The sequence below is a fragment of the Puntigrus tetrazona genome, chromosome 20, assembly GCF_018831695.1.
Source record: "Puntigrus tetrazona isolate hp1 chromosome 20, ASM1883169v1, whole genome shotgun sequence".
Classification (NCBI taxonomy): Eukaryota; Metazoa; Chordata; class Actinopteri; order Cypriniformes; family Cyprinidae; genus Puntigrus; species Puntigrus tetrazona.
Genome location: NC_056718.1, coordinates 17001627 through 17027053, shown reverse-complemented (window position 1 = coordinate 17027053; position 25427 = coordinate 17001627). Strand labels below are relative to the sequence as shown.

The 25427-nt window shown below is 37.2% G+C and overlaps 3 protein-coding genes across 5 annotated transcripts; all 3 read right to left on the bottom strand.

The window, feature by feature from the left end:
- Positions 1 to 904: 904 nt before the first annotated feature.
- sec63 (SEC63 homolog, protein translocation regulator) lies at positions 905 to 12385 on the bottom strand. Its single transcript, XM_043219607.1, has 20 exons — positions 12157 to 12385; positions 10817 to 10916; positions 10193 to 10307; positions 9999 to 10111; positions 9629 to 9690; positions 9457 to 9515; positions 9289 to 9339; positions 8666 to 8774; positions 8496 to 8590; positions 8273 to 8405; positions 7921 to 8013; positions 7306 to 7451; positions 7041 to 7188; positions 6866 to 6948; positions 6541 to 6600; positions 6250 to 6417; positions 5423 to 5584; positions 5121 to 5321; positions 3813 to 3917; positions 905 to 3254 (listed from the first exon to the last, which is right to left on the bottom strand). Exons 1-20 carry the CDS (start codon positions 12278 to 12280, stop codon positions 3117 to 3119), a joined length of 2265 nt encoding a protein of 754 aa, XP_043075542.1. The 5' UTR covers positions 12281 to 12385; the 3' UTR covers positions 905 to 3116.
- Positions 12386 to 12827: 442 nt separating this feature from the next.
- si:ch73-257c13.2 lies at positions 12828 to 14858 on the bottom strand. Of its 3 annotated transcripts, none has more exons than XM_043219608.1 (4): positions 14726 to 14858; positions 14346 to 14381; positions 14152 to 14248; positions 12828 to 14070 (listed from the first exon to the last, which is right to left on the bottom strand). In XM_043219608.1, the coding sequence occupies exons 1-4, from the start codon at positions 14827 to 14829 to the stop codon at positions 13114 to 13116; spliced, it is 1194 nt and encodes a 397-aa protein (XP_043075543.1). In that variant the 5' UTR covers positions 14830 to 14858; the 3' UTR covers positions 12828 to 13113. The 3 variants fall into 3 exon arrangements, with proteins under 3 accessions (XP_043075543.1, XP_043075544.1, XP_043075545.1); XM_043219609.1 differs by having other exon boundaries at positions 14346 to 14378; positions 14726 to 14856; XM_043219610.1 differs by having other exon boundaries at positions 14346 to 14628; positions 14726 to 14851.
- A 2647-nt stretch (positions 14859 to 17505) lies between these two features.
- ostm1 (osteoclastogenesis associated transmembrane protein 1) lies at positions 17506 to 22459 on the bottom strand. Its single transcript, XM_043220068.1, has 6 exons — positions 21999 to 22459; positions 21138 to 21252; positions 20874 to 20968; positions 20686 to 20796; positions 19576 to 19741; positions 17506 to 19356 (listed from the first exon to the last, which is right to left on the bottom strand). Exons 1-6 carry the CDS (start codon positions 22368 to 22370, stop codon positions 19301 to 19303), a joined length of 915 nt encoding a protein of 304 aa, XP_043076003.1. The 5' UTR covers positions 22371 to 22459; the 3' UTR covers positions 17506 to 19300.
- Between the last annotated feature and the right edge of the window lie 2968 nt (positions 22460 to 25427).

Here is a 25427-nt window from a genome sequence, read left to right as displayed (position 1 = left end):
GAGAGAGAGAGAGAGAGAAAGATTCACATATGTTGGATGGGTGTTGAATATGCATCGCAACCTGCTCGGGAAGCCACGCAAGGTCAGTGGGACGAAAACTGATATTGGTTTCGCCCTGCAGAAACACACTTGTATAAAGCGTGTCCATCACAGCCCGCGTGTGTAACGTGGGGGAAATGAGCAAAATACGGCGCATACGACTAGACGCACATCATATCTATATTATCACGAAAGTCAGTGAATTATCACGAGGCTACTGTTCATCTGATCTAAACTACGACCGACTTAATTTTGCACTTTTTTTAACACGTTGAAGCGTCGCGTGGAGTTTTCTAACTTTAAGCTCTATACACTTGACTTTACTCAAACCTTTTGGTTTAAATACATTGATTTCCTTATGACCTCACGGCAATAATTTTAAGTGGCAAAAACGTTGAATGAATAGGAATAAATCGGGAACATAGATTAACTCAGAGGACGAAAAAATATCAAGGTTTTAAATTACAAAACGCTTTTAAAGTAAAAAAAAAAAATATTTAGAAACAGCTGGATTTATTTAATTCAAATGACTCGTGTCCAAACTGTACACCTAAAATATGCATACAGGCTATTATATATTAGCCTTTGACTGTAAACGTAAATTAATCAAAATGTAGATTTTATAGACCAGGGACTTAAAAAAAAAAAAAAAAAAAAAGTTTTTTGTAGCACTTTGCCATGTTAATTTTCCTTTGTATAATACTTAACATTGGCAAATATTCTTTTAAATGTCATGGGTCAAAAAATAAATAAACTCTTAAGGCAATCCTGAGTCTAGTGAGTTCTCGGTCTACAAAATCATGTACTTATTAAAGAAAAATGGAGTTTCGGGGGAATATTCAATCGTATAATGAAAAAGAAAATCTTTTAAAAGTTATTTTATTTGAAATTATTTAAATACAAATAATATATATTTTCCATTTACAATGACAGTTTTCTTGTAAACAAAAGTGGCAGATACTGTTTACTAGGCAATTCACCCCTTTTTTCCGGCCGGTGAGTTTCTCTGTGTGTTTATGTAGAGACATGAATTCTCATAATCTGTGTACTTCAGTCACAGCCTTCTGCACACAGCATGAATTATGAGGCTACAATCTTTTTGGAACTATAATACTAAAATGTCTATTTATCTGTAAAACTCTTATAATTTGATAAAACTGGTTGTGAATGTGTTACATGCAGCCAGAATGACACTTTCCTCTCGGTCAAGAACTTCCCTCTGTAAAGATTGCACTGCGTTTATGCTAATGAACACAAAGGGAAGGGGGTTCTAGTGACATTTGCAGTTTTCCGAAACGTATCCATAAAATACATACATTAGCTATTGGGAACAAACAAGAAAATCCAATCCCTGTCATAAATTCGAAATTAAAAGAAAAAAAAAAAAAAGAAAAGAAAGAAAATTAACCATAAATGCAGAGATTACATTTCATATGCATTTCTACATTTCAAATCATTTCATATCAGTCAGCTTAACCTCTCCCACTAATTGACAAACGAACAGACCAAACTAATATTTTCACAACCACTACATCAGCACTTCCAATACGCTGTCAGACCTTCCACTGGTGCAAAATAACATTTAAAGGGGACGAAAAGAATCGTATCCACAAAAAAAAAAAAAAAAAAAAAGCAAAATCATGTCTTTAACTTTGTCATCCGTCTATGCATAAAACAAATATAAGAAAAACCTGCAGAAATAAACACTGACCCTCAATTATTCCCATCAATCGAACTGATGTTTTTGTATCATTTGCAATATTTGTGGCCACAAGAAAATCTGTACATCGAATAAGGCGTTCGTATTTGATGAGAGTGGAATGTAAGACAAAAATTATAAATACAAAAAAAAAAAAAAAAAAAAAGGCTGAACTATTATCTGCAATTGAGGCATTCGGTTCCAAAAGAAACCACATAAAAACATTATCCTAAAGTGAAGTTTTGATAAGATTGATATTTTTTTTTTGTTTTGCTGCACTATGGCCAACAGATTAGTGTAACTGATGGGAAAAGGCTTGTACTTGTGCACGTTCAGGCTATAAAATGATTTCCTTGTAACAACCGTACTTAGAAACAATGGGAAATCTCCAGTTTTCGCTTTAAAAAGTCAGTGGGATCGATCAACTAAAACAAGAATTGTCCTAAGGTTTCAAAAAAAACATTATTACATAGTGCCAAAAAAAAAAAAAAACCATATGATATTGACCTGCTTATTTGTTGAACGGCAGCAACATTAGAAGATAAATCAGACCCGGCTGTGGAATGTCTGCAGTCTTTTTTTGGTGAGGCTGAGACAACCTGCGCTTGTGATTAGAAACTGGAAGAAGTAAATATAGGCGGGATTTATGAACGTATTGGACACTTCCACACTTCATGACCATAGAGACAAATTGAGGTGCAACCCACCAGAAGCGCAGTACACCTCCCAGCCCGTAATTCCCGCTCGAGCTTAGAACACGCATCCTCTTCCACGCGGTTCATGCTCACTCCAGATTACACGTCACACAGCCTCGCAAAAAGTGGAAACACCTGGTAAATTTGGTATCTAATAAACTACATAAAAGTACAAAATGATAAGGTAGAAAACACCCTTGAAACATAAACGGTGACATCGAAAAATGACAGTCATGAGGTGTGCGTTTTTTCAGGGGTACTCTGGTTTTTATTTTTCTGACGCATTGGTTGGTCAGACATCTTTTTTTTGTCAAGTGGAGAGGAATCTGAATCACAGCTGCACCCCACAAATAACCCCTGTGACAGCCCACCGATAATGACTGGATGAACGCAGGGAAAGATAACCAACAGTTCCTTAAGTCTTATTTTGACTGGCGAAAAAAAAGGACAGATTTGTGATTCATGAGTGCTTTGAACTGGAACATGGGGCGTCAACGTCCTTGCCTCCTGTTTGCCTCCGGTGTGTGGCGGCCCAGAAGACGGCAATGGTCTGGGGCTATGTGGCTGTGTAGGAGCGTGTGTGTGTGTGTGTGTGTGTGTGTGTGTGTGTGTGTGTGTGTGTATGTGCATGAGTGGGCACATGGGTGTATGAGCTGTGCTCAAGTCTGCATGAAATGACTGGTTTAGTCATTGTCTTCTTCATCTTCCTCAGATTCCTCAATGCCATCACTGTCCTCCTGATCATCCTCCTCTTCCTCAGTTTCTGGGATATCCCACTGAGGGTGGTTATCCACCATGGCCTTGGCCTCATGAACCTCAAGCTGAAAACATAATCACAAAGATTATTGTATATAAATGCATTTGTATTAAAATGTTTTTTTTATTTATATAAGCCAAATCATTCTAATAATGCTGATTTATTAATATTTTAATACAATAAAAAAATACAATATAGGCATTTATTTATTGTATTAAAATATTATTAATAAATCAGAATTATTAGAATGATTTGGCTCTTGAAAAAAACCCCAGCTTTGATCACAAGAATAAATTAGATTGTAAAATACATTAAAATAGAAAAGCTTTTTAAATTGTAGTAATATTTCAGAATATTACATTTAACTGTATCTGTTATCAAATAAATGCAGCCTTGGTGTGCATAAGAGACTTAAAAAACAAACCTAATCAACTCCAAATCTTTGAACATGCATCATCTTAAAATAGTTTGTAAATATTTTATAAAAATGTATGAATATTTTATAAAATCAATATTTTATTTAAAACAACTTTATATTCCATAAATATTTTATACAAATATGACATAGAAAATAAAAAAAAAAAACATTTTCAAAAAAAAAGAGCATAGAAAAATAACTGACCTTGAGCGGCTTGATCTGATCTAATCCCATGAATGAATCTGATCTGAGAATCACAGAGTATTGATAGTTTCCGGTTTTGGAAGGAGCAGGGAATTTCAGTTCAACCTGAGGTAAACAGGAAGTTTAGATAATCGTTGGACACTTTACACGACTCAGCAAAACCTAATACGGAGGAGTAATTGGGAGATGGGCTGATTTATGACCCTTTTGTTTACATCTTTGCATTCTCATGCTCCTCACAGAGAGGAAGCACTCACTGTGTCAGACAGAATTATGACAGGCGTTTGGCTGCTCTGTATCCAGACAGAGACTGCAGTATGGAGGTTGCCTGGCAACAGGCTATGGGGAAAACTGCTACGCAGGAAACTGTGTAGCTAGTACCATTCAGCCAGTCACACACACACACACACACACATTCTATTATCTTCCAATTTACAGTTTTTCAATTTTTCCAATTCAATTTTCAATTTTAATGACAGCACACCATATTGCAATTAATTCTAGTAATTTGTTTTTGCCATTATATATTCACGTTCTAAATGCCTTCGTATTTCTATTGTTAAAACCCCCCCCCACAAAACTAATTGACTGAAAACCTCTCCAAACAGAAATGTACACTCCCAATCCTGCATGGCACAAACTACAGTCATGATAAAGAACTAATAAGAACAATAAATAGTTTTTGGGCTTCTTTAACGATATCCTAATAACCAGTCATTTGTGATTATCGTTCTGATTCAGACTGTTTGAACGAGACAGATTTTAACATTTTATTTAATTTGATTCATTCACTATTTGATTCACTGTTTAACTGTTAACTACAGCTGTTATAAATATGGTTGTTGCCATTTGAAAGTAAAGCATACACATTATATTAAAAAGATTGGGTTTGAAACTAAATGAAATAAGTTTAAATTGAAGCAAAAAATTGTGATGGGTAAAATAAGATTAAGTTGAAGCAGAAAAATAACTAACTGTAATTCAAAGAAAATATAAAGCTAAAACTAAAACGTAAATAGCAATATAAAACACAAACAATTGAAAACATGAATAAAAACTATAATAGAACATGTGAACATGAACAAACAATGAACAACTTTTAATGTTAATGAAAACTCAAAGATGAATAAATATTGTAATAAATGCATTGTTCATTGATGGTAGTTCATACATAAACTAATGTTAACAAATGACACCTTATTATAAAGTGTTATCTTCCATGACTTTTTAAGACTTATAAGACTTTCAGGCCCAAGAAAATTTCACCCCACTAAGCAAAAAAGCAGAAACGGGTGTTTGTGTCCTCACCTCCTCTGTGTCTTTGAGTGTGCACACGTGGTTAGGCATAGACACTAGCGTCTGTTCCTTCCTATCTGCGATGTAAAGCCACCACCACTCCTGCTTCTCCTCGGGGAAGTACAAGCTGTAGACAGGATGTGTGACCTTAGATTTGGTCTCCAATAGAGCCCTTTCACGGCGCTGAATGCTCTGTTGTAGTGCCTCCCATTCCTACGGAAGAGACATGCTGGTTATGGAAAGCTGAAGTGCAATGGCCGCCCTCGGCAGTCAAAAAAAAAAAATAAATAAAAAAAAAAAAAAAACACACACACCTCCTCATCATCTCCAGCAATCTCGTCCACTTCAGTGTCACTCTGCTTGTCACTATCCTCATCTCTCTCGCTGGGCGAGTCCTTATTACCCTCCGCCTCGTCCGATTCACTGCCTTTGTCAGAGAGATCGTCCTCTTCCGCTTTTGATGCAGCAGCAACATCCTGTGAATGAAAATAAAAGCACACAGAGTTGGCCTAATTATTTAAAAATTGACCAGAATGAATAAATATAACATAAATATACATTTCAAAACAAACATTTTAAGCATTAATTTAAACGAAAAAAGTGTAATACAGCCTTTAGTGTCACATAATCTTTCAGAAATCATTCCAATTTGCTGATTTAACACTCAAGAACCTTTGTTGTTATTATTATTATTATTATTATTATTAAAAGTTCAAATAAGTTATGCTCCACATTTTTTGTGGAAGCTGTGATACTTTCTTTCCAAAGTTCCAAAAGAACAAGATTTATTTGAAATGGAAATTTTAAATAAAAAAGGCCTGGTTTCACAGACAGGGCTTAGGACTAAGCCAGGATTAGTCATTAGTGCAATTAGAAGATTTAACTTTATAAACATGCCTTATTGTGCATCTCGAGATAAAACCAAGGCACCAATATATTTTAAGATCACTCGCTGCAAGTATCTTGTCTCTGAAACCAGGGATTTAGTATCACCTTTGATCAATTTAATGCATCCTTGCTGAATAAAAGTAATAATTTGTAACGTTTTTTTTTTCCCCAAATGTTAATGTATATCAATTAAAACTGAAGGTTGTTGATTTAAAAGTGTAACACTGAACATATACAGCAATATAACCCTTACATTTCCAGCCACGTTGCCATTGGCTTGTTTGGCCTTGTCTCCCTTTGCTTGCTGTTGGGTGACTGATTTCTTCTTGGTCAGTTTCTTCTTTTTAGACTTGGCAGCTTTTTTAGCTCCTTTACTCTTATTTTGCCAGACCTTTGTTTTGTTTGATTTGGCATCTCCTTGCTGCGAAGTACAAAATAATATTCAGAAATGTTTAGACGTCGTAATGAGCAAATAACAACATGTAAATCACTATCAAATTCTGTCCGATGAACAGGAAGCTTTCTCTGATAAAAGCATTGCTACCTCCTCTGCGTTAGTTTCCTCAGTAGGTAGCGATGCATTCTCCTCTTTCTCGAACATCTCCTAAACACAAACAGAGATTTAGTGCAATGTTACTGTGCATTAAAAAAAGGTCAATTGCGTGGTCTTGCCAAAATGAAATCTCGAAGAAGCTAAGCAGTGAACTCTAGTGGATGGCTGCTGCAACTTCAGGATGTGCTATTTGACTGTAACTCTGTATAAGATATACATAACTTAAAAATCAACTGCTGTATTTTAATAGCATTACACCTTCAGCCCACAACTAAACATCAGGCTTATGAGACATTCTCACAAATATACTACTCACAGACATTCTCTTCCTCGTCAAGGTGACCGTGACTGTGACAATGGACCCTGCTGTGATGTTATTGCTATCTTCATCATCCAGCACTATGGAGCAGTGAAACATACACAGAGTTTAAGTCACATGTAATGCGTTTTATTAAATGTACGAGTGTTCAAGCGCTGTGGAACCATCCCACCTTGAAGTTTGGTCTCCATGTTGATGTAGGGAAAGCTCGCAAGGACCGCCAGGACCTCCTCGTATTTCTCCTCCCCAAGGAATCTCAGCATATTTCTCCTGTCGGAGTCCTTCAGACTGACCAGGTCCTGTAATGTCCGTACCTTATACTGAAGAGAGAGATGGGCGATACTGAGAAGATTTGAAAACATAACAGCTGGTGGTATCGAACGCAACAGCTTTAACGGATCCTTCTGTGACCTGCAAAGGCTTTGAAAAAGAGGTACCTTCTTAGAAATACAGTATCGGAGGTGCTCCTCTTCAAAATGGGGCAGCTGCAGCAGAGGAGATTTGGCCTCCTCCAGTCCTTGAACCACCATCTGGGACAGCTTCATGCAGTTCTCTATAGATGTCAGCCTTGGAGCACGAAGCCCTACAAAATCCAGCATCAGCTTTTTTTTTAAATCATGCATCATACAATACACTACCTTTCAAAGGATGTTTAATGTTGTTGAAGGAAGTCGCATAGGCTCACCAAAGATGCATGATTAAAAACACAATAAGACTGTACTTTAATACATTATATCACTATCCCCTGTGATGATCAGTACTGCAGTCTCCAGTGTCACATGATCCTAGAAATCATTCTAAAACACTGATTTTGTGCTCAGGACATATTTCTTATTATCAATGTTAAAAAACAGTTGTGACGCTTAATATTCTGGAGGAATTGTATTTTTTTTTACTAAAAATAGTAAGTAAAGATAGTAATAGTCAAGCATAAATCTTTTTGTAAGAATGTAGTCTTTAGTGTTTTGCTCACATTAATGCATCCCTGTATGTACACACACACACACACACTCATGAAAACATTATTTTTGTTATATCATTATGTTAATTACCTCCTCTGCTGGTTGCCATCATGGTAAGCTGACAACCAACATTGATCATTTCCTGTAGTAAAGCAGGGCCCTTCTTCACCACAAACCTCTGATCTGCAGAAGATATAAAACGGCTAATTAATTCACATTAATAACATGACTATTCTGTTCAGGTAGCTCAACTGGCAGGGCATGGCATTAGCAAAACAACCGTCATGAATTTAATTCCCAGGGATCAAACAAACTTGCAATGCATTTCTTGAAAGCCTTTGTAAACGCGTGAATTAAACCAATTGCATTAGACAGGTAGTTGGGGTTTAATTGTCTTACAAGATTAAATACCGACACTTGAGAGGTGTATGTGAATGCATACCCTCCTCTACGTTCTCAGAAACATCCATCCTTGCAAGGTGTGTAAGTAATAAGACTCGAGCCTTCAGACTATAGGGATAGCAGAATGGAGGCTCTTTCTTCTTCACATTAATGTTCCCGAGCTCCCGGATCAACTGCACAAAGGGACACAACACCAGCATTAAATTTTAATCATTATCACTAGCAACTTCGTGAAGCACTCTACATTGTTTTGAACGTTTCACCTGGGGAACTTCTATGTTGTCTGTTGGTCTTATAATGGCCTCTTTGTTACTACGAGGATCAAACTCAAACGCTGCGGTCAACACCATCACCAATCCTGTCAAACAGAGAAGAGACTTAGTCTGCACAATCTAATGAATTTAAAGGGTCGTAACATTTTTCTTCAACTTACGTTTCATGTTCATTGTAGGCGTTTTGTACATAAAGTGCATGAAAAGCTGTGTGGTGTTGATGAGGATCTGATCACCACTGTAGCGGATGGAGCGGTACCACCATGTGCCCTGAACGAAAATACACATTGCTATCAGAATAAACTAAAAATGTTTCTATACTATGGTTTCCAAAATGCTTGTACAAAAAAAGAAGAAGAAGAAAAAAAAATACTTTTTGAATACTGTGAGTTAGCAGGATTTTTTTAAATTAAAATTCAGTTTTTTTAAATCACAAAAAATAAATAACTTCAGTATCATATCAGTATATCAACAGTATCAATATTACAAAAAAAAAGAAAGAAAGAAACTACAATAAATAAATGCTACATATGAATTATATGAAAAACAAAAATGATATAGTTTGCAAAACAGATTAAGCAGTAAGAGACTGGCTCAGCATAAGAGACTCTGTGTTACTAATATATATATATATATATATATATATATATATATATATATATATATATATATATATATATATATATATATATATATATATATATATATATATATATATATATATATATATATAGATAGATATAGATATATAGATATTAAATTATTGATTAGAAGACAAGCTTACCACAACCACAGGAAGAATAACCATAAAAGCCAACCCATAGACCAGCAGCACCTGTAAAGGGCACAAGCCAACACATTTTGTAGGTTACTGCATTCTTATGGCATTTATGTATTATGTAAATGTGGATAAAACTTAACTGACAGGGGAACAAAAAGGAAGTGAACATACCAGCATGGAATTCTTCTGGTCAACAATCCATGCAGGAAGAGCGATTCCAAAACTCGTCACTAGTCAAAGAGTAAAATAAAATACAGATTAGAATAAAGATACATTTTTAGCATTTGTGATGCAAACAGAACAATTCTTTTGAAATAAATGTAGAAGTTAAAGAATCTGTCACCTCTTGGGCCATCAGGGTTGCCATACAACTGCCAGTTGTTCCGTGATTCCTCATTAGTTAAACTGTGTGAAAGCATCAGTGTGGAACATTAAAAAAAAAAAACCCCGGATGATTACATGCGGTGCAATATTGACAAGTAACAGAAAGGTGCTGGCTGGGTATTTTAAAAAGATTAAGTGTTTATTTCTGGCACGCTGGATGACATTTTTATAAAAGGCTTTTATGAATTGCATTGTGCCGCACCTATGATTACACACTGCAATACCAACACCAACCCGCATAGAAAAATGAGTTTGCAAACGCCATTAATAACACGACATTAAATGCGAAAGGCAACAATAAATAAATCGCGTGGCGGCAACAGCCTTACGCTGAGTAAGCTTTAGCAAGCTTCATGAACATGGCCTCATCTCCGCCTTTATCTGGATGGTGTTTCAGAGACAGTACTCTGTACTGCTTCTTAATCTCAGCAATAGATGCTCCCTAAACAAAAACAAAACGAATATATCAATCTTAAGAAGTAGCAGATTAAAGATTTAAATAAGAAGAAACAAGCGTCCTTACTGATTCCAAGTTGAGGACCTCATAGGGGTTATACTCCTGGTACTCTCGATCTAATTTAGACACCTTATAGGCCAGGAAAAGAAATACTGCCCACCCAAACAACAGGGCTGCTTTTCTAAGATGAAAGAGAAGCGCATTTTTAGTTTGTAACCAAAGCGTACAATAAAATAGGACAGCAGCTGTTATATGTCACGGTGATTCAACAGCAAAAGGAGCAGATTTAAGCCCCGAAAGACAAGGTACTTCAGAATACATGCAAGCTTTGTTCTTTAAATAGTCGGAGCAGAGATTTTATGAGTGTCTGAAGTCACTGTCATGCATAAAATTCATAGTTTTATACATTTCCAAAACTGTGGGAGGGGTCACAGCAATACGCTAAATCAGACCAACACAAATAGATCAAATAGATCTTGACTTGTCTGACTATGAAAATATATAAGTTAATTAAAAAAAAACCAAAAAGCACATCTGTTGCTTTATCATTCACATTAAAAACCATATGCTCACAAACCGCAGACAGGACACAAGTGCAGTGTGTCATAATAACAGTAGGTGCAATGAGCTAAATGAGATTACTTCCCCTAAACCTCCTTTTACTAATTACACACGAGCATAATCACTTACTTAAGTGTTGGAACAATGCTCTGCTGTGATTTCATAAGCCGAAGGCGATACCACAGACATCTCCCATGAACTCGTCGTAAACTCTTCAACCTTAATTGCTCTGCGAATCAATTCACATAACAGAGAACAACAAAAATTAATTCAGCACTCTGCAATCTAATGCCCAACCATCACGCAAACATACAAATTCTGCCAACGCAGTACTGTATCACTGGATAGAAATCGTTTTTGATAATTACTTATTAATTTACTAACATGTCTAAAGAGCATGGCAGTACTGTTACTTTTCAGTGAGGTACTGCAAACCTTTTTATTTTTATCTGAATGTGACCCTCTTACATTGTGAGCTAGATTACAAAAGCTGCCTCAAAGTGTGCCAAAATTGTATTGTTATATAACAGAATAAATAGAAGACATGGATGTGTGTGCAAATGGTAAAATCATCTTTATTAATATTTGAAGGGTTTTATATACACATGCAAAAAACACTTTTCAGTCTGGTAGGCCACAAGGGCCTATAAAAACCAAGAACCTATTAACCTTTCTTGTGAATGTGTTACAGCGCACGCTGCATACTTGTTTGCACAACTGAACACCGCATACCAACATTTGCACTTTATGTACATATTTTAATTCAATTACATATTGCATTTCTCTTTGACAGCTTACTTATAATGCAAGGTGTGTTGTGTCAATATACTAAATTAGTAAAATTGTAATTTTGTTCTATTGTAGCCTGGAGAACCTAGAATCTGTTGTCTGCAAATATTAAATAAAGCATTAACAGCATGTCGACCTGGTGCATGTAAACAGCGTGTAAAAGTGCAGTTCCCAAGAAGGGGAGCATACCAAGAGCAGCTTAATAAACAGACACCTTTGCAACATTTCATAACACGTGCTGAAAAATGTGTGGGAGTGTCATACCATGCAGATAGAAAAGACACAGTTAATACTCGATTAAGACCCTTGTATGAACAGATCAGCTGTAGTAATACCAGTACATTTAACGTTGGTAGCATGCGCGTGATGCTAGCAATGCTTAAATATAGCCTATACTTAATCTCTGGAAGTACTGGCATTATGATCTATATTTGGCATTTTGAAAAGTATTGAAAATACCCCTGTTGCAGTTCAGCTGAGTGGGGTCAGCTGCTAATGCTACGTATCAACAATTAGACGAGCCCTTAGTGTCCTTACTAAATTTACCTTCGTTTTAATAAATAACGTTACTGCCAAGTCAGGAAGTATTTCTCTTAGAGGTGGCAATCTAGTTATCAGTGCTGATCATCAAGCGACATGTAACTGCTTAGCTGGTAGTGTATTAGCATATGGGGCCTTACCCGCATTCTGATCCCGGGGCCAGAGGTAATAGGTGGCTGGGATGACTATTAGTCCCACAAAAGACGTGAGGAAATAGAAAAAGGTGTTGCCACTGTCGTCGTACTGAAACTGTTGTCCAGCCATTTCGCAGCGGCTCTAAACCCTGATTTTTTCAGCCGCCTTGCCGCCCTATCAGTCGCTCCACTGTAGTAGGACTAGTCACAAATGCTGAGAGCGAAGCCAGCATCCACTTTCTGCCACGATAGCGATTGCTTTCAAAATAAAAGACTTTCGTATTATTTTATTAAGACTGACCGTCAGACCTGACCCTGTGAAAAATCAGTGGGTATTTTTTTAAAAACAAATGTTGATTTATTGTGTTGCATTTAGATTACCAGTAATATAAAGAATGGGTGGATTTCCACGTTCAACATGACTTGGGCTTTTATTATGGCACGTTACTAACGAATTGCCGCTTGTTGTCGAAGTTCTGAAACACGAAAAATCCGTGCGCCTGGCAGTGTACGTGTTCTACGCATGCGCTCTACGACAGTACGTGTTTTCACACAACTCATATTTTTAGATGCAGTTTTTCTTTTTTTCCCCAAAGAGGGGGTTTCAACCTGTACAGATTTGGTGCCCCCAGACAGGTTCTTAGCCAACCCAAGGATTTTTGGAAGATTTTTTAAAATTGCATTTTGAGTTATAACTTTAATAAACATACATCCCACAGTACAATGAATCTATAATGCATAGAATACGTAGTAGAAAGTCTTGTTTTACGGGTCACAAATTCACCCTAGCAGAAGATGAAGATGGTTGTGGTACAGAAACGCTTGTCCTTCTTGATTTTGTATTTCACCATATGCATTATGATAACACTCCCAACATATAATATCATAAAATAAACATACTACAGTGATTAACAAAACAGTAAAAAAAATTCTGTCAACATGTAACACTCACCATATGCAACATTACATTTCAAAACTAATTGTACATGTATATTTCCTCTTTTTTGTGGTTCGCCCAAGTGAGGCCGCAATGTCTTGTCTTTTAGATATTCCACCAAGACTTCCAGAGTGTCCATAACGTAGTTCATGAAAAGGTTTTTGAGTCGCATCGTCCCCAATCAGTGCCACAGGCACATTGTATGTTTCTAGAAACATGTTGTATAAAATACAGCAGGTCTTCACAGCTAAACCGGTTTGGCAAACAGAATGCTTTTGCAGACATCTGAGCCTCTGAAAACAAGATCTCAAAGTATGGAGGGAGCCTTGTGCTACTGCAAGACATGACTGCACTTTCTGGTTATAACATACTTTTTTCTGTCCTAGTGTTGCATAGTCAGGGAATGGAGTCAGAAAGTGCTCTGAAAGTGGGAATGTGGAATTGCCAATGATGTGTTTGCCATGTAGCAGAGCCAAAGGGTTTTCCCGCAACGCCTTGCCAACCTCCGTGGCTGAAAGGACTCTTGAGTTATGCCAATTTCTAGGGTGCTCCGCAGAAACGTAGGTAAAGCGGCCCTTGTGGTTGCAAAAAGCCATGAGTTTTATGGAGTACGACCCATCTGTGTCTCTGTATGCCTCTGGATCTGGCACATCTGTAGGTTTCTCAATAGGAATGAAACCCGTTCCTACTACGCAGAGAGTATCCGGTAACCCCACAGTAGAAAGGAACCCCACCACAGACATTTCAGCTTCCTCCCCGAGCTCCCAGTGAATTTCATTAACCAAGTTACTGGTAACAAGCGTGCAGAACTCATCCAGCTGATCACAAACGAGTGACTCTGCGATGTGGAAACGGTTTGCCACACTGTGGTAAGACTCTTGGGTAGAAAGAGCCCACAGGCTAGCAAGCACTGCGTGCCACACTGTCCATCCCTCTTGCCTAACGGCGGTCCATTTGCAAGGTGCCAGCAACCGTACCAACTCCTACAAACACAAAAAGAACAATTTTGTTCTACAAAACAAAACAGATTAACGGAAAAAAAAGACTAGCTTGAAGTGAGGTACCTCAGTTTGGGATGGAGTCAGCTGGAAATGACTCTTAAAATCACTTATTATCAAGCTTTCAAGCACAGTATTGAAAACATCTCTTTTGTCATCCTCTCTGACATGTGAAACAGAACATGTTTAAGAATTGATCCTATGTGATTACATACAGCATCTTTGTTATATCAAATAAGCTACTGCTTGAATCGTCTTACCTTTGCAGATCATCACTTGGTTCAGTTTTCATTCTGCTGAGATATAAATTAACATCAAAACAATTAGTTGCATCATTGGGTTTTTCATAGCTGAAAATAAACACAGATGTTTGGTTGCTGGTTTCCAGCTAGCTGTCATCTTCATTTAACAACCCTTATTTAACCGAGCTCTTTCGGTACGTTGTCGGTAGTCAACCAGCAACCACGGTTCAACCAGTTTAAGTTGGATTTAACAAGTTGAACAACTGAAGGAATATTTCTCCAGCAGTTAAACGGTCGCAAGCTGTAGAAAATAAATAGCGCGTTAAAAGAGGCGGTTTTTTTTTTATTATTATCGCAAAAGCAGCATTTGCGATAAAATACAATACAGTTTTCTTCACCTTGCTTTCCGACGTTTGCGAGTTGCATTTCTCTCGAATAATGTGAAATCTTCAACATCATAGCTATCTGCTAGCAAAAACGCAATACACGTTTCAAGCGCCATGCTTTTCGGATGTCGCCCTCTTATGGCAAACCCGTCTTATAACATGTGATAGATATCCACACTAAAATTGATTTTCTTTAGAGGATATTGCCATATTTACCTAAATTTAAGCAGAAAAACACCCTACATCGGTTAGGCGGTTTTATCCGGTTTAAGCTGGTCTCCGGCAAAGCATGTATTTTTCTAGTTTAGCTGGTCAGAATTTTTACCAGATAAAACCACTAAACCATGACCAGCAAACCAACACATCTGGTTCACAACTGGCTTGTTTAAGCAATGATGGCACGAAAACATCTCGTCTCAGTCTGTTATTCATTCATTAAGCAAAGTGTGGCTTAAAATCCATATCCCATCGATAGATGGCACTAGAGTAATACGATGAACCCGGTGTACGGTTTATAACGTAGATCGTATCAATGGATCAACTGTTCCTACATTTAATATCATTTACAAAAGAGTGAAAAACATCAAGTGGCTTCGCTGATATGGGAGAGAGTAAAAAAATGAGAGGAAGTGATCATGCTCAAACCCTCCTCAATAACCTTTGCCGTTTCCACTTCAATCCCATTGACCTGAATGATGATAGCAGCACAAAATAACAAACAAGAGCTACAATGATGAGATTGCTTACTTCAGACTTGAGAGATGCTCTTACCGTCCCGCGTTAATCAGACAGAGTTAAATATGCAGCGAGTAATTGTGCAGGTCACAACCCCTCATCTTAATTTACACATTATTACTCGGAGGTTATGCACTAGAAGGCCATAAATCTGTATAAAAATCAACTATAACAAGTTGCATGGAAATTAAGACCGTGACACAAATACATGGCATATCGTTATTTTAAAACTTGATAGAAAAATAAAGGTCCATTCCATAAATATCAAATGTTTTTCACGATCCTAATACTTTTTAAACTGTAGTCTAATCATTTGAAACCTGTTAACAATTTTTTAGGACCTCCTAAATACTTGATTCTGATTGGTCGAGCGGAGTCAACCGAGCAAACTTTTTTTTTTTCATGGCGACGACAGATAGTTCGTCCAGATAAACGAAACTTTTTAAATATTGCTGTAAAATTATTGGTCGTAGTCGGTATACAATTTTCTTTGCTTACCTGGCGGTTCAAGATAATACACAACTGTAATTGTTGAGCATGAACACGAAATTGAGAGTAAACAAACATGACCATTAGCATACGTTTGGTGTGTGTGTGTGTGTGTATATATATATAGATACCATCTTGAGTTGAGTGTGTAACATCATGGACATTAATATAGACCTTTAGTGAAACCTTTAGAAAATTATTTCTTTCGTCCAGTGCTTTCTGTTTTATTGTACTGAGCTATTCAGATGCAAAACTAAATTTTGAAATGGTCCTGAATGGAGTTCATGTTTGATGAAGACGAAGCACTATGGTGGCCACCTATTGCCTCCCTGAAATCTTCTCTATTATTCCCTTCAAGAGGCTTTATAGCCGTCTTATCCAGCTGATGGGCCATCCACTGTACCCAAAGATGAGTGGGCAGGGGTGCCCAACAGGGTCAGATGTTTCTGCCCTTATGCCATGGCCCATTATTCAAAAGCTCTTATTCTGCTAGACCCCCTGGGCTTGTGTAAGCCTTGCCGACTGTGATCCTGTTGTCTTATTAAAAGAAGCTACGGGGCACAGAAGTCATCCACCTTAGGTTTCTGACACACCAATCAGCATCTGCGATGTCTCCTCCAGCTGACCTCTCGTACGACCTTTGTAATGGGGTGGAACATTTAAGAATGATCAGCAGCAAATGGAAGCTGGATAGAGAGCTCTGTAGCTAAGTGACCACTGTGATGAAGTGATTCTATAATCATAATACCATAATCCCATGATCTTCAGACTTTGACCCTTGTGAGGTCATAATGGCCCCTTTCATTCAGCAACACATGTTGGATCTTTAGTGAGAATTCTCTAATTATAAAGCTATATTTCTTCAACAAAGCACCATATTCAACTTTAGCTAATTGACAGCTTTAAAACGTTTGCATAACTACCAAAGGTACGCAAAAAGTATGCGTAACTAATGACAGAGCAGATTTATATAGAGTAGATAAAGAAAACCTTCAAGTACAAATATAAAACAAAAAAACTAATGAAGGAAAGGATGAATGAGAAATACAAATCTGATGAGTAAACCTTGTAATAAATTCACAGTATTTCATTTATATTAAAATTCAAATTATAGTATATTTATAATATTGATATTATACAAATTTGATCTATCACATACTTTATCTTACGGTCTAAAACATCAGATGTTTATTTGTCCTTTAAGGCTTTTGACCCCCAACACAACACACCTGACCTTCTATGATGGAATAAAGTCTCATTTGCTGTATACACACACACACACACACACACACACACACACACTACTGTCAACGTTATATTAGAGGGTGACTGACGTGGAGTCAAATTACAAAATTAAATTTTTCAAATAAATAAATAAACCATGATTCTCTTTGCCTTTTCCTATTAAAGCTCCTTTGCAGATTATGGTGCTTGAAAACAGGCCAGTGGGGTTATTGTAAAAAAACTATGGTAAGAACACTGCTAAACATGCTGTATATAATACATACTACATAATCAATACTGTACATATGAATAATACATACAAATATATATATAATACAATAAAACACATTTAGAAATCTCTTTATTGTTCGTAATAATATTACAGCCTTACAAAAAATGAAATTAAATTCAGACTTTTGTTAGTAAGCAAGTTTTTCTAAAAAGCACAAAGCAGTCATTAAATCAACACACAAAAAAAGATTTGTAGAAGTCATCCAAAATCATAATGGCAACATTTAAAAAAATGCAGCAGTTACTTTGAAGGTTTGTTGAATCAGTCCCTGCTGAGTTTCAGGCTCAGGAATATTTCATAATGGGCTCACTGCTTAAGGTCCAAAGTCACCGCTCTGATTTTAGCAGGGCAAAACGTGATGACGGATAATCTCCTATCCCCCACCCGTTCCCCCTCATCCTCTCTAAGGTTCTTGTCAGGTAAACTAAGGTTTGAGTCATACATTTCAAAAGGTATTTCAGGTTTTGCGTCAGTTCCTCAAACACGTGGCCATAAAATTCGCCTGGTTGCTACATTTGGCAGTCAGGTCAGGAATAATGACTTTCACCAACAGATCTGGCATTGCAGGTATGAAAGCTGTCATTCTTGTTAGACATTGCACTCATGAGCCACAAATGAAAAGGCTATTTTTCCCCATATATTCCTGTACGATCATATGATTGGATAAATGAAGTGAAATGCGCTTAACAGGCAGTGTGGCTTGGCTCCATAAGACCAAAAAGCCAATGCAGCTTAACGGATGTGTTGTTACGATTAATCGGCCAAGTAACTTTATCCTACATTTAGATTAGCTGCTAATGACTGGGGAAACAGGCTCTTTGCAATCCAAGGAAAGTCCACATAACCCTGAAAACAACAAGCCTGTCAATCGCACCAAGGAAGGCTTTAGGAGTTAAGAAAAACTGAAATGGAGGAATGAGGAAGCTATTTGGATTGAAAACTATTTCACAACCGCAGAAGTATGTAAAAATCCTATGAATGAACCTTAGCGCATACAGTGTGTACGAAACACTTTACCTCATATAATGCTATGGTCAAAACCCGAGTCCAGAAAATGAAGGAGCTCTCTGGTCTATTAGCATTAATTATCTTTTTCAGAATAACTGTATATAACCACACAATGAGAGAAGACTATGGCAAATCCATTGTAAAACAAAAAGTGAAGTAAACAGGCACATCTAAAAAAGCTTCATGTTGCCTCTTCCGTCCTTTACTTTTCTCCTCTACTCACTGCATACACCTTTGCCCCTGAATAAAGTATTTGTTACAAGATCTTTCTCTAATGCACATGGAGTGCTTCCAGAAGTGGCACCACTGCCATGTAATGAGTGTGTGCGTGTGTATGTGTACGTGCATTTGTGTGTGTGTGTGTGTGTGTGTGTGTGTGTGTGTGTGAGTTTGTTATCACCTAGGAAAATAGAGAATATGAAATGTAACATGCTCTGATAGTAACAGATAGTGCAGTGAAAATGCAGCATAACCAGTCTAATATACAAGATAAATTTCCCTCTTTCGGGATTACATCTCCTTCATACCATAAATACAATAATATAATACTAGCATCCACTGTATAGAAATCATCACTGTTTCTTTAAGAAAATTGTTAGAATTATTAGTAAAACTTGGCGAACTGATATCAATAGTGCAAATCACAAATTGTGCAAAAAAAAAAAGAAAAATGATTTAAATAGAAAAAGAATACAGCATGTGTGGAGCATCCTAAAGTCTTTGATCCCAGATTTGCTTGGAGTCCAGGAGAAGTTACGAACCCTACCCATGCTGAAAGTGCCTGTTTAGTAGGAGCGATGAACCAAAGATGCAGTGCCTTCTCTATGCCTCATGTCCACTCAGCTGAATTTGTCTTGGATATTCATTAGGCTGCTGCTGGACTTGACTCTTTTGGCTGTGGATCAGAATGAGAGACTTCCTTAGATCATTAAAAACACACTTTGTCTTTCTACATGTTTTTGAGACCGCTTGCTTAAATACTGTCTGAAAGTGATTGACCATGAAATCTAAAGCAGTAAGAATGGAGCATGCACAATTAACACTATCAAAGGCCTTTGACCTTTTCCTTAAACTTTCTAAAGAGACTCTTTGCGAGACTAGGCAAGTTACTTACGGTGTATAAGCTTGCGCTTCTTTTGTTCTGAGTGCAGGAAACTGCTTAAGTAAAAAATGACGGGGAGGAAAAGCATGAAGCTGGACACTGCGATGACAGGCACCGTCTCCTCCCGAGGTAACAAGCAATTATAGTTACTACTCCACAGGTGCTGTGTCATGTTCATCTGAGAAGCAAGCAAGGCAATGATAACACAGTTCTGATAGTTCTATCGTAATCTGCTGCCATTAAGCACTGTAGCAACAAAAAAGTTTAGATTTTTCCAACATCTAGCAAAAACAGGAGAAATAACTAAAGTAATTCAATTAACAAAAACCTGTAAGTTATTTGAAGTTAGTTGTAGACCAAAAATCTAAAATTCATTGTACCAGCAAAAAAAACAATGGATTATATTGGATTAGTGCGTTACATGACATGAATGCGTTTGTCAGATAAGTGTAAGATTGTATCCAAAGGAAAATGCATTTTAGATATACATTTTATAATAGATGTTTTTTGGTGTGCCTACTGTCTGTAAAGTCTGAAACACACTTTAATTTAAAAATGTAAAAATGTAAATTTGCCATCACGTGCCCACCAACGGATACGCTGCAGTGAATGGGTGCTATCAGATGGAGTGTCAAAAACTAATAATTGCATTAGAATAACCTTCAAGCAATCAGCACGTCTCCAGGCCCCACAAATTAATGAAAAGCTACATGTTTTCTACAATTAAATCTACAATTAAGAGAAATATTTACAAATTAAGCATGAGTAAAAATCATTCCAAAACAGTGATGTTGCTGAATTTTAATGTAAGAGGACAACAGTGGATGGTCTTTTTTTTTTTTTTTTTTTTTTTACTGGAGGAAACATTATTATGTGTTTTGGACATGCGCCTTTCGGCTTGTGGATTTCTTGATGTTCGGTCTCTCATCTGACACCACCCATTCACTAAAGAGAATCCACTGGGGAACAATTACTACATTTCAAATCTGAATAAGTTGTAAAACATGTCTGATATGCTTCTTTGTATTCCAGCCTTTAGATTGCACAGAGGTAGGACTATAGAGGGTGCTGTTTTGCACAAACGTATTTTTATACTGACTTGGGAATTTGTTTAATACTCACCGCGTCTTCTAAATCAATGCAAAGCTGTTGTTTTTTTGCCATGCTGCCGTAGACCTCGCTCAACTTTTTGTATGACGTTTTGCAGTCTTTACACAGTTCAGTGTGGTTCTTCTATTAAGAGAACAGGATGCTCAAACTCTAGTAATTCGTTTTAAATGAGCTTATCTACAAAAGACATTTGATAATACCTTGTATTGTTCAAAACAGGAGAGAGACTCATTCAGAGTGGCCATGAAGTTAAGAGTCTCATTAGAAAGAGCGTCTTGGTCTTCATTCAGACATTCTAACGAACAAAAGATATTAAAACAATTCTCAAAATGATCATAGCTAAATAAAAAGTCATAAAACTGACAATTTGTTTGTGTAAATGAAAATAAAAGATCATGCTTAAGTAAAGCATGAACTCTAATGCCAGTTTTAATTAAACCTAAGAATTTCAGGTTGTTACTTACTCTTGCAATCTGCTGATTCCCAGATCTCATCTAATTTGACGAACAGGATATAGAGCAGCATCAACCTATCAGAACGCATCAGGCTGTCATGGCAACTGACATTTCCAGGGGTAGACTATGAGGACAACACATAATCACAAGTCATAAAGTATTATGCATTAACTTCTACAGCTGCAGTCCATAACTGATTTGTGACCTGGACCACAAAACCAATCCTAAGCCACACATTTGTAACAATAGCCAACAATACATTGAATCGTCAAAATTGATTTTTGTTTTATGACAAAAATAATGATATTCAGTTAAGATCATGTTCCTACCTTAAATGCATGAACATTTTTGAATAATAATATGCAATGCTAAGGACTAATTTGGACAAATTTAAAAGTGAGTTTCTTTCAGGCTTTTTTTTAAATGCGCCCTCAGGTTCCAGAGTTTTAAACAGTTGTATATCATACAAATGTTATCCTAACAAACCATACATCAATGAAAACCTTATTTATTCAGCTTTCACGTTGTGTTTAAATATCAATTAAAAAAAAAAAATTAAGAGTGGTTTTGTGGTCCTGGGTCACATTTTATAATAACAACTTGTTACAAAGACAGCATACAGTATGCATTGACATCTTTAGCTTTTTTTTAAAGGTACAACGAAAAAATATATACTAATGTGTAACTATTTAAATAGACTTGGTTTATTTTAAATGGACTAAAATAGCTCCTTAAGCAAGCCAAAATATTCCAGTCAGTGTGAGTCTATAGTGAACACACACAATCACGAGACTTGAGTGCACGTGACTCACGCAAAAACATTTACAGGCACTTTGGTGTTAGAAATTGACTTTCGAAATGAGCACCTACTTTGTCCAATGATATGTTAGTATAAATGTTCCACAGACTCTTGTAGTCGGGGTAACAGTTCTGACACACATTGACAGGTCGCGCGTAAGTCACGAGGCAGCTCGCGAAAGTCACGTAGCGTTGACCGTAGATGCGAAGCAGTTCAGAACAATACTCGTTGTCTTCTGGAAATGCAGATGAAAGACCGAGAGAGTAGAAGGATCCCGGAGCGCTCTTCTGTGATACGGAAATGAATGCTGGTGGCAGCTTTAGTGCACTATCGCCACTCATTTCTGAGGGGAAAATAGTGCAGTTAGCAACGGCAACGAATGTAACCGCCCATTCTGCAAATACGCATGCTAATACAAATGTAAATTTTGTTAACAATTCCATATCTTATACACTCTAAATACGACACGCTATCGCCCTGCGTTTCGCGACTCTACGACGCTTCCTGTTTTCTTTCTTTTCCCTACGTCTCTGTCACATGGCTAGGGCAAATCTCGCGATGGACGGGATTTCAACTGACAGACGCACCTGTCTAAAGCGAAGTTAAAAAACTGGATACTGAATCTAGTTTAATTTCCATTTGTGTGTGTGTTTGTGTGTGTGTGTGTGTGTGTGTGTGTGTCTACACTATGTACTATTTAAACTAAACTATCTTGCTTTAATTTGATCGAAAATGAGTTGAATATGATCAAATAGGTATTTATCAAATAGGTATTTGTATGTGATACCCTTTATATACATTTTACAACTAGTTTATAATGTGAATTTTCAATTGATAACAAAATAAATGCTAACGGCTTATCAGAGTTACTAATAAGAATGCAGAATAAGATGCAGAATAAATATTTTCGTTCAAGCTTTTGATTATGCGCACAGAATATAGTCTATTTATTTATTTATCACTAGAAGTATTAATCTATTAGTCGATGCGAAGGTACAACATAAACGCAGACACCTAATTTAAACCGTTTAAAATTTACACCTAATTAAACCGGGATTAATAAACAGCGTGATATATTTCCGACTGTATTCTTTTTGTATTTGATTATTCTGCGTGTGCTCGGAGACAGTGGCTTTATGAAAACGCGCTGCATCCTCTCTCTTCCCGGTTTTTGACACCGCGCGCAATTTTGCGAACGTGCGTAGCGCGCGCGTGGCCAAAAAATAATTACGGAGTCAAGGTAAACGATCTGGGCTCCGATTCTGATTGTGTTAATTGTCGCAAACCCTCGAATCAAGCCACTGCAGTCAATGGTCTTTAATGTGAAATTAGTGCCTCTTGATAACTTGCAGTCCGCGGCAATTCTGCAGTCATGAGAGCCTGATGGAAATGGGGGACTGAGAATGCCTCGCATTAAGGGCTATTCTACTGCGTGCGCTGATGTCTGAGGGTAAATTCGCGGGTTTTATGTCGTGGATTGTGGCATTAGCTCTCCACTACAGAGTAGCAGCTCTGTTATTGTGATAGCCTTAAATTGGATGATCCAAGTCATCCCTCCACTCCTCCCCCAGGCAGCTGAATGCATTGGTTTGCAAGCAGGGAGTTTATGAACGAGGTATACAAAATCATACAGCGATACAAAGAGGAGGCTGCAGTGAAAATGTCCCCAAATGTTTCACATATAGCTACATATATATGTTACCTCGCGTGTGCTGAAAAAAAAAAAAAAGATTATTGATCATTGTGAAACCAACCAGGTTTGTATACAGGTAGGCCTACTATTAGCATGTGCATTAAGGACTTCGTTTGAATGCACAACGGAGACAGAGGCAATTGAACGAGGACAAAAATCACTAATTAGGCTGGCTAAGTGAAGCATCTTCATCGACTGGAGGGCTCTCAAGCAAAGGATGAGCCTGGAAAACTTGGCTTAAATTCAGAAAATTATAAATGTGCGTAGCTCAAGATTATTATTTTTTTTTAAAACGAATGTTTTCAAGGAACTACAAGAGACAGTGATTCCGTGGGTCATCTGACCCTCACAATCATTTCTGAGGTATAGGCGCGATCGTGATGACATTATCCCGGGATTAATTATTTTGTTCTTGCAATTATGGCGTTAAATATCGTTCAGACCAGTAGCTACACAACCGAATGTGGATTATTTTTTTGTTTGTCTCGGTGAATAGTAACATAATTGACAGTTTGTGATGTTTTTTTTATATATATAGGCTATTTTGATCAAATATAAATATTGCATTATATTATCATTTAAGTAAATATATATATATATATATATATATATATATATATATATATATATATATATATATATATATATATATATATATATATATATATATATATCTTGACTGTATCGCGCTACATTAGCTTTGACTTGGTAGCCTATTCGTGACTCCGACTATACGGACCCGTTAAGGGTTAACTAAAACCGTGCGCTTTAAGCCGTAGTCTAAACCTGGAGAGAGAGGAGCTGTAAAGTTATGCAGAAGTTATTCTCCATCCTTTGGGCCGTCCCTAATCCCCCAAAACCGCGTTCTTTTATGCGAGAACTGTGCCTCTTTTCTTGTTTTGCGCTGCCTATACAACATAAAGTCAGACTGCATTTAATGCTTATGGCGGGATGTGAGGGGGATTTTGCAAATGCGAGGCCCCCTTTCGCCGAAATATTGCTCTCTAAACGTCGTGTGAGTCTACCAACCCAAAGCGACCCCAGATTCTCCCCCCGGTGTCTGACTCGAATGACAAACCAGCCTGATTTCACTGCATCGCTGGGAAATGTTGGGGCTGATAATAGAGATTTCGCTTTCATTTTTTACGGTTGACTTGGTTATTGTTGCTTTTCTTTTGCCCTGATTCCTTCCAGGGATTAGGCCTGACTTCCCCACTAGCAGCGGCCAAAGTGGCCCGAACTGGGGATGACAACTGACGAGGATCAAGGCTCGGGCTATTCTGCCCTCTGAGAGGCAATGTGAACCGAGAAGAGCTGGACAGGAGAAAAGCCTTTGGACAGGAGAAACGCGCTCTCAATGTTCAATGAACGGATGCCCCTAAAGAGCTTAGAGAGCCCTGCAGCCTAATTAATTGCTCCTAACTTTCTCGTTAAAACGTGAATATCAGGATCTCGCTAATTTGCATACTATAAATGACGGCCCTATTAAATTTTTTTTTTTTTTTTTTAGAAAATTCAGAACACAACTGAGAAAACTTTTAATGTACAGTCACCCAACTGAAAGTAAAACAAAACGAGTAGGTATAGTAGTTATAATATTATATGATGATAGCTTTTTAGTGCTATCTTAATACATAGTGCTATCTATACATAACTTAAAATATGCATATTAGGCAAAAGTGTTCAATTTGAAAAGGTTTATACACATTTTTAACTTGCTGGAATAAAAAAAAACTTTGGTGGTCAAGGTTGAACACTGGTCTGTGAGGTTGATCTCAGCACTAATTCATACAGAGCCATCATCTAC

Bases quoted from the DNA above. Each gene is read 5' to 3' on its own strand.
- sec63 (XM_043219607.1), bottom strand. From the start codon at position 12,280: ATGGCTGGACAACAGTTTCAGTACGACGACAGTGGCAACACCTTTTTC. The intron at 8,406-8,495 runs GTGAAACGTTCA...CCCTTTGTGCAG, and splicing joins ACAACATAGAAGTTCCCCAG to TTGATCCGGGAGCTCGGGAA. The intron at 7,452-7,920 runs GTAATTAACATA...TGGATTTTGTAG, and splicing joins GATGGCAACCAGCAGAGGAG to GGCTTCGTGCTCCAAGGCTG.
- si:ch73-257c13.2 (XM_043219608.1), bottom strand. From the start codon at position 14,829: ATGGCGCTTGAAACGTGTATTGCGTTTTTGCTAGCAGATAGCTATGAT. The intron at 14,249-14,345 runs GTAAGACGATTC...TTCACATGTCAG, and splicing joins CCAAGTGATGATCTGCAAAG to AGAGGATGACAAAAGAGATG. The intron at 14,071-14,151 runs GTACCTCACTTC...TTGTGTTTGTAG, and splicing joins TGACTCCATCCCAAACTGAG to GAGTTGGTACGGTTGCTGGC.
- ostm1 (XM_043220068.1), bottom strand. From the start codon at position 22,370: ATGGAATTGTTAACAAAATTTACATTTGTATTAGCATGCGTATTTGCA. The intron at 20,969-21,137 runs GTAAGTAACAAC...TTTGTTCGTTAG, and splicing joins GGAATCAGCAGATTGCAAGA to AATGTCTGAATGAAGACCAA. The intron at 19,742-20,685 runs GTGAGTATTAAA...CTTGCTTCTCAG, and splicing joins GCATTGATTTAGAAGACGCG to ATGAACATGACACAGCACCT.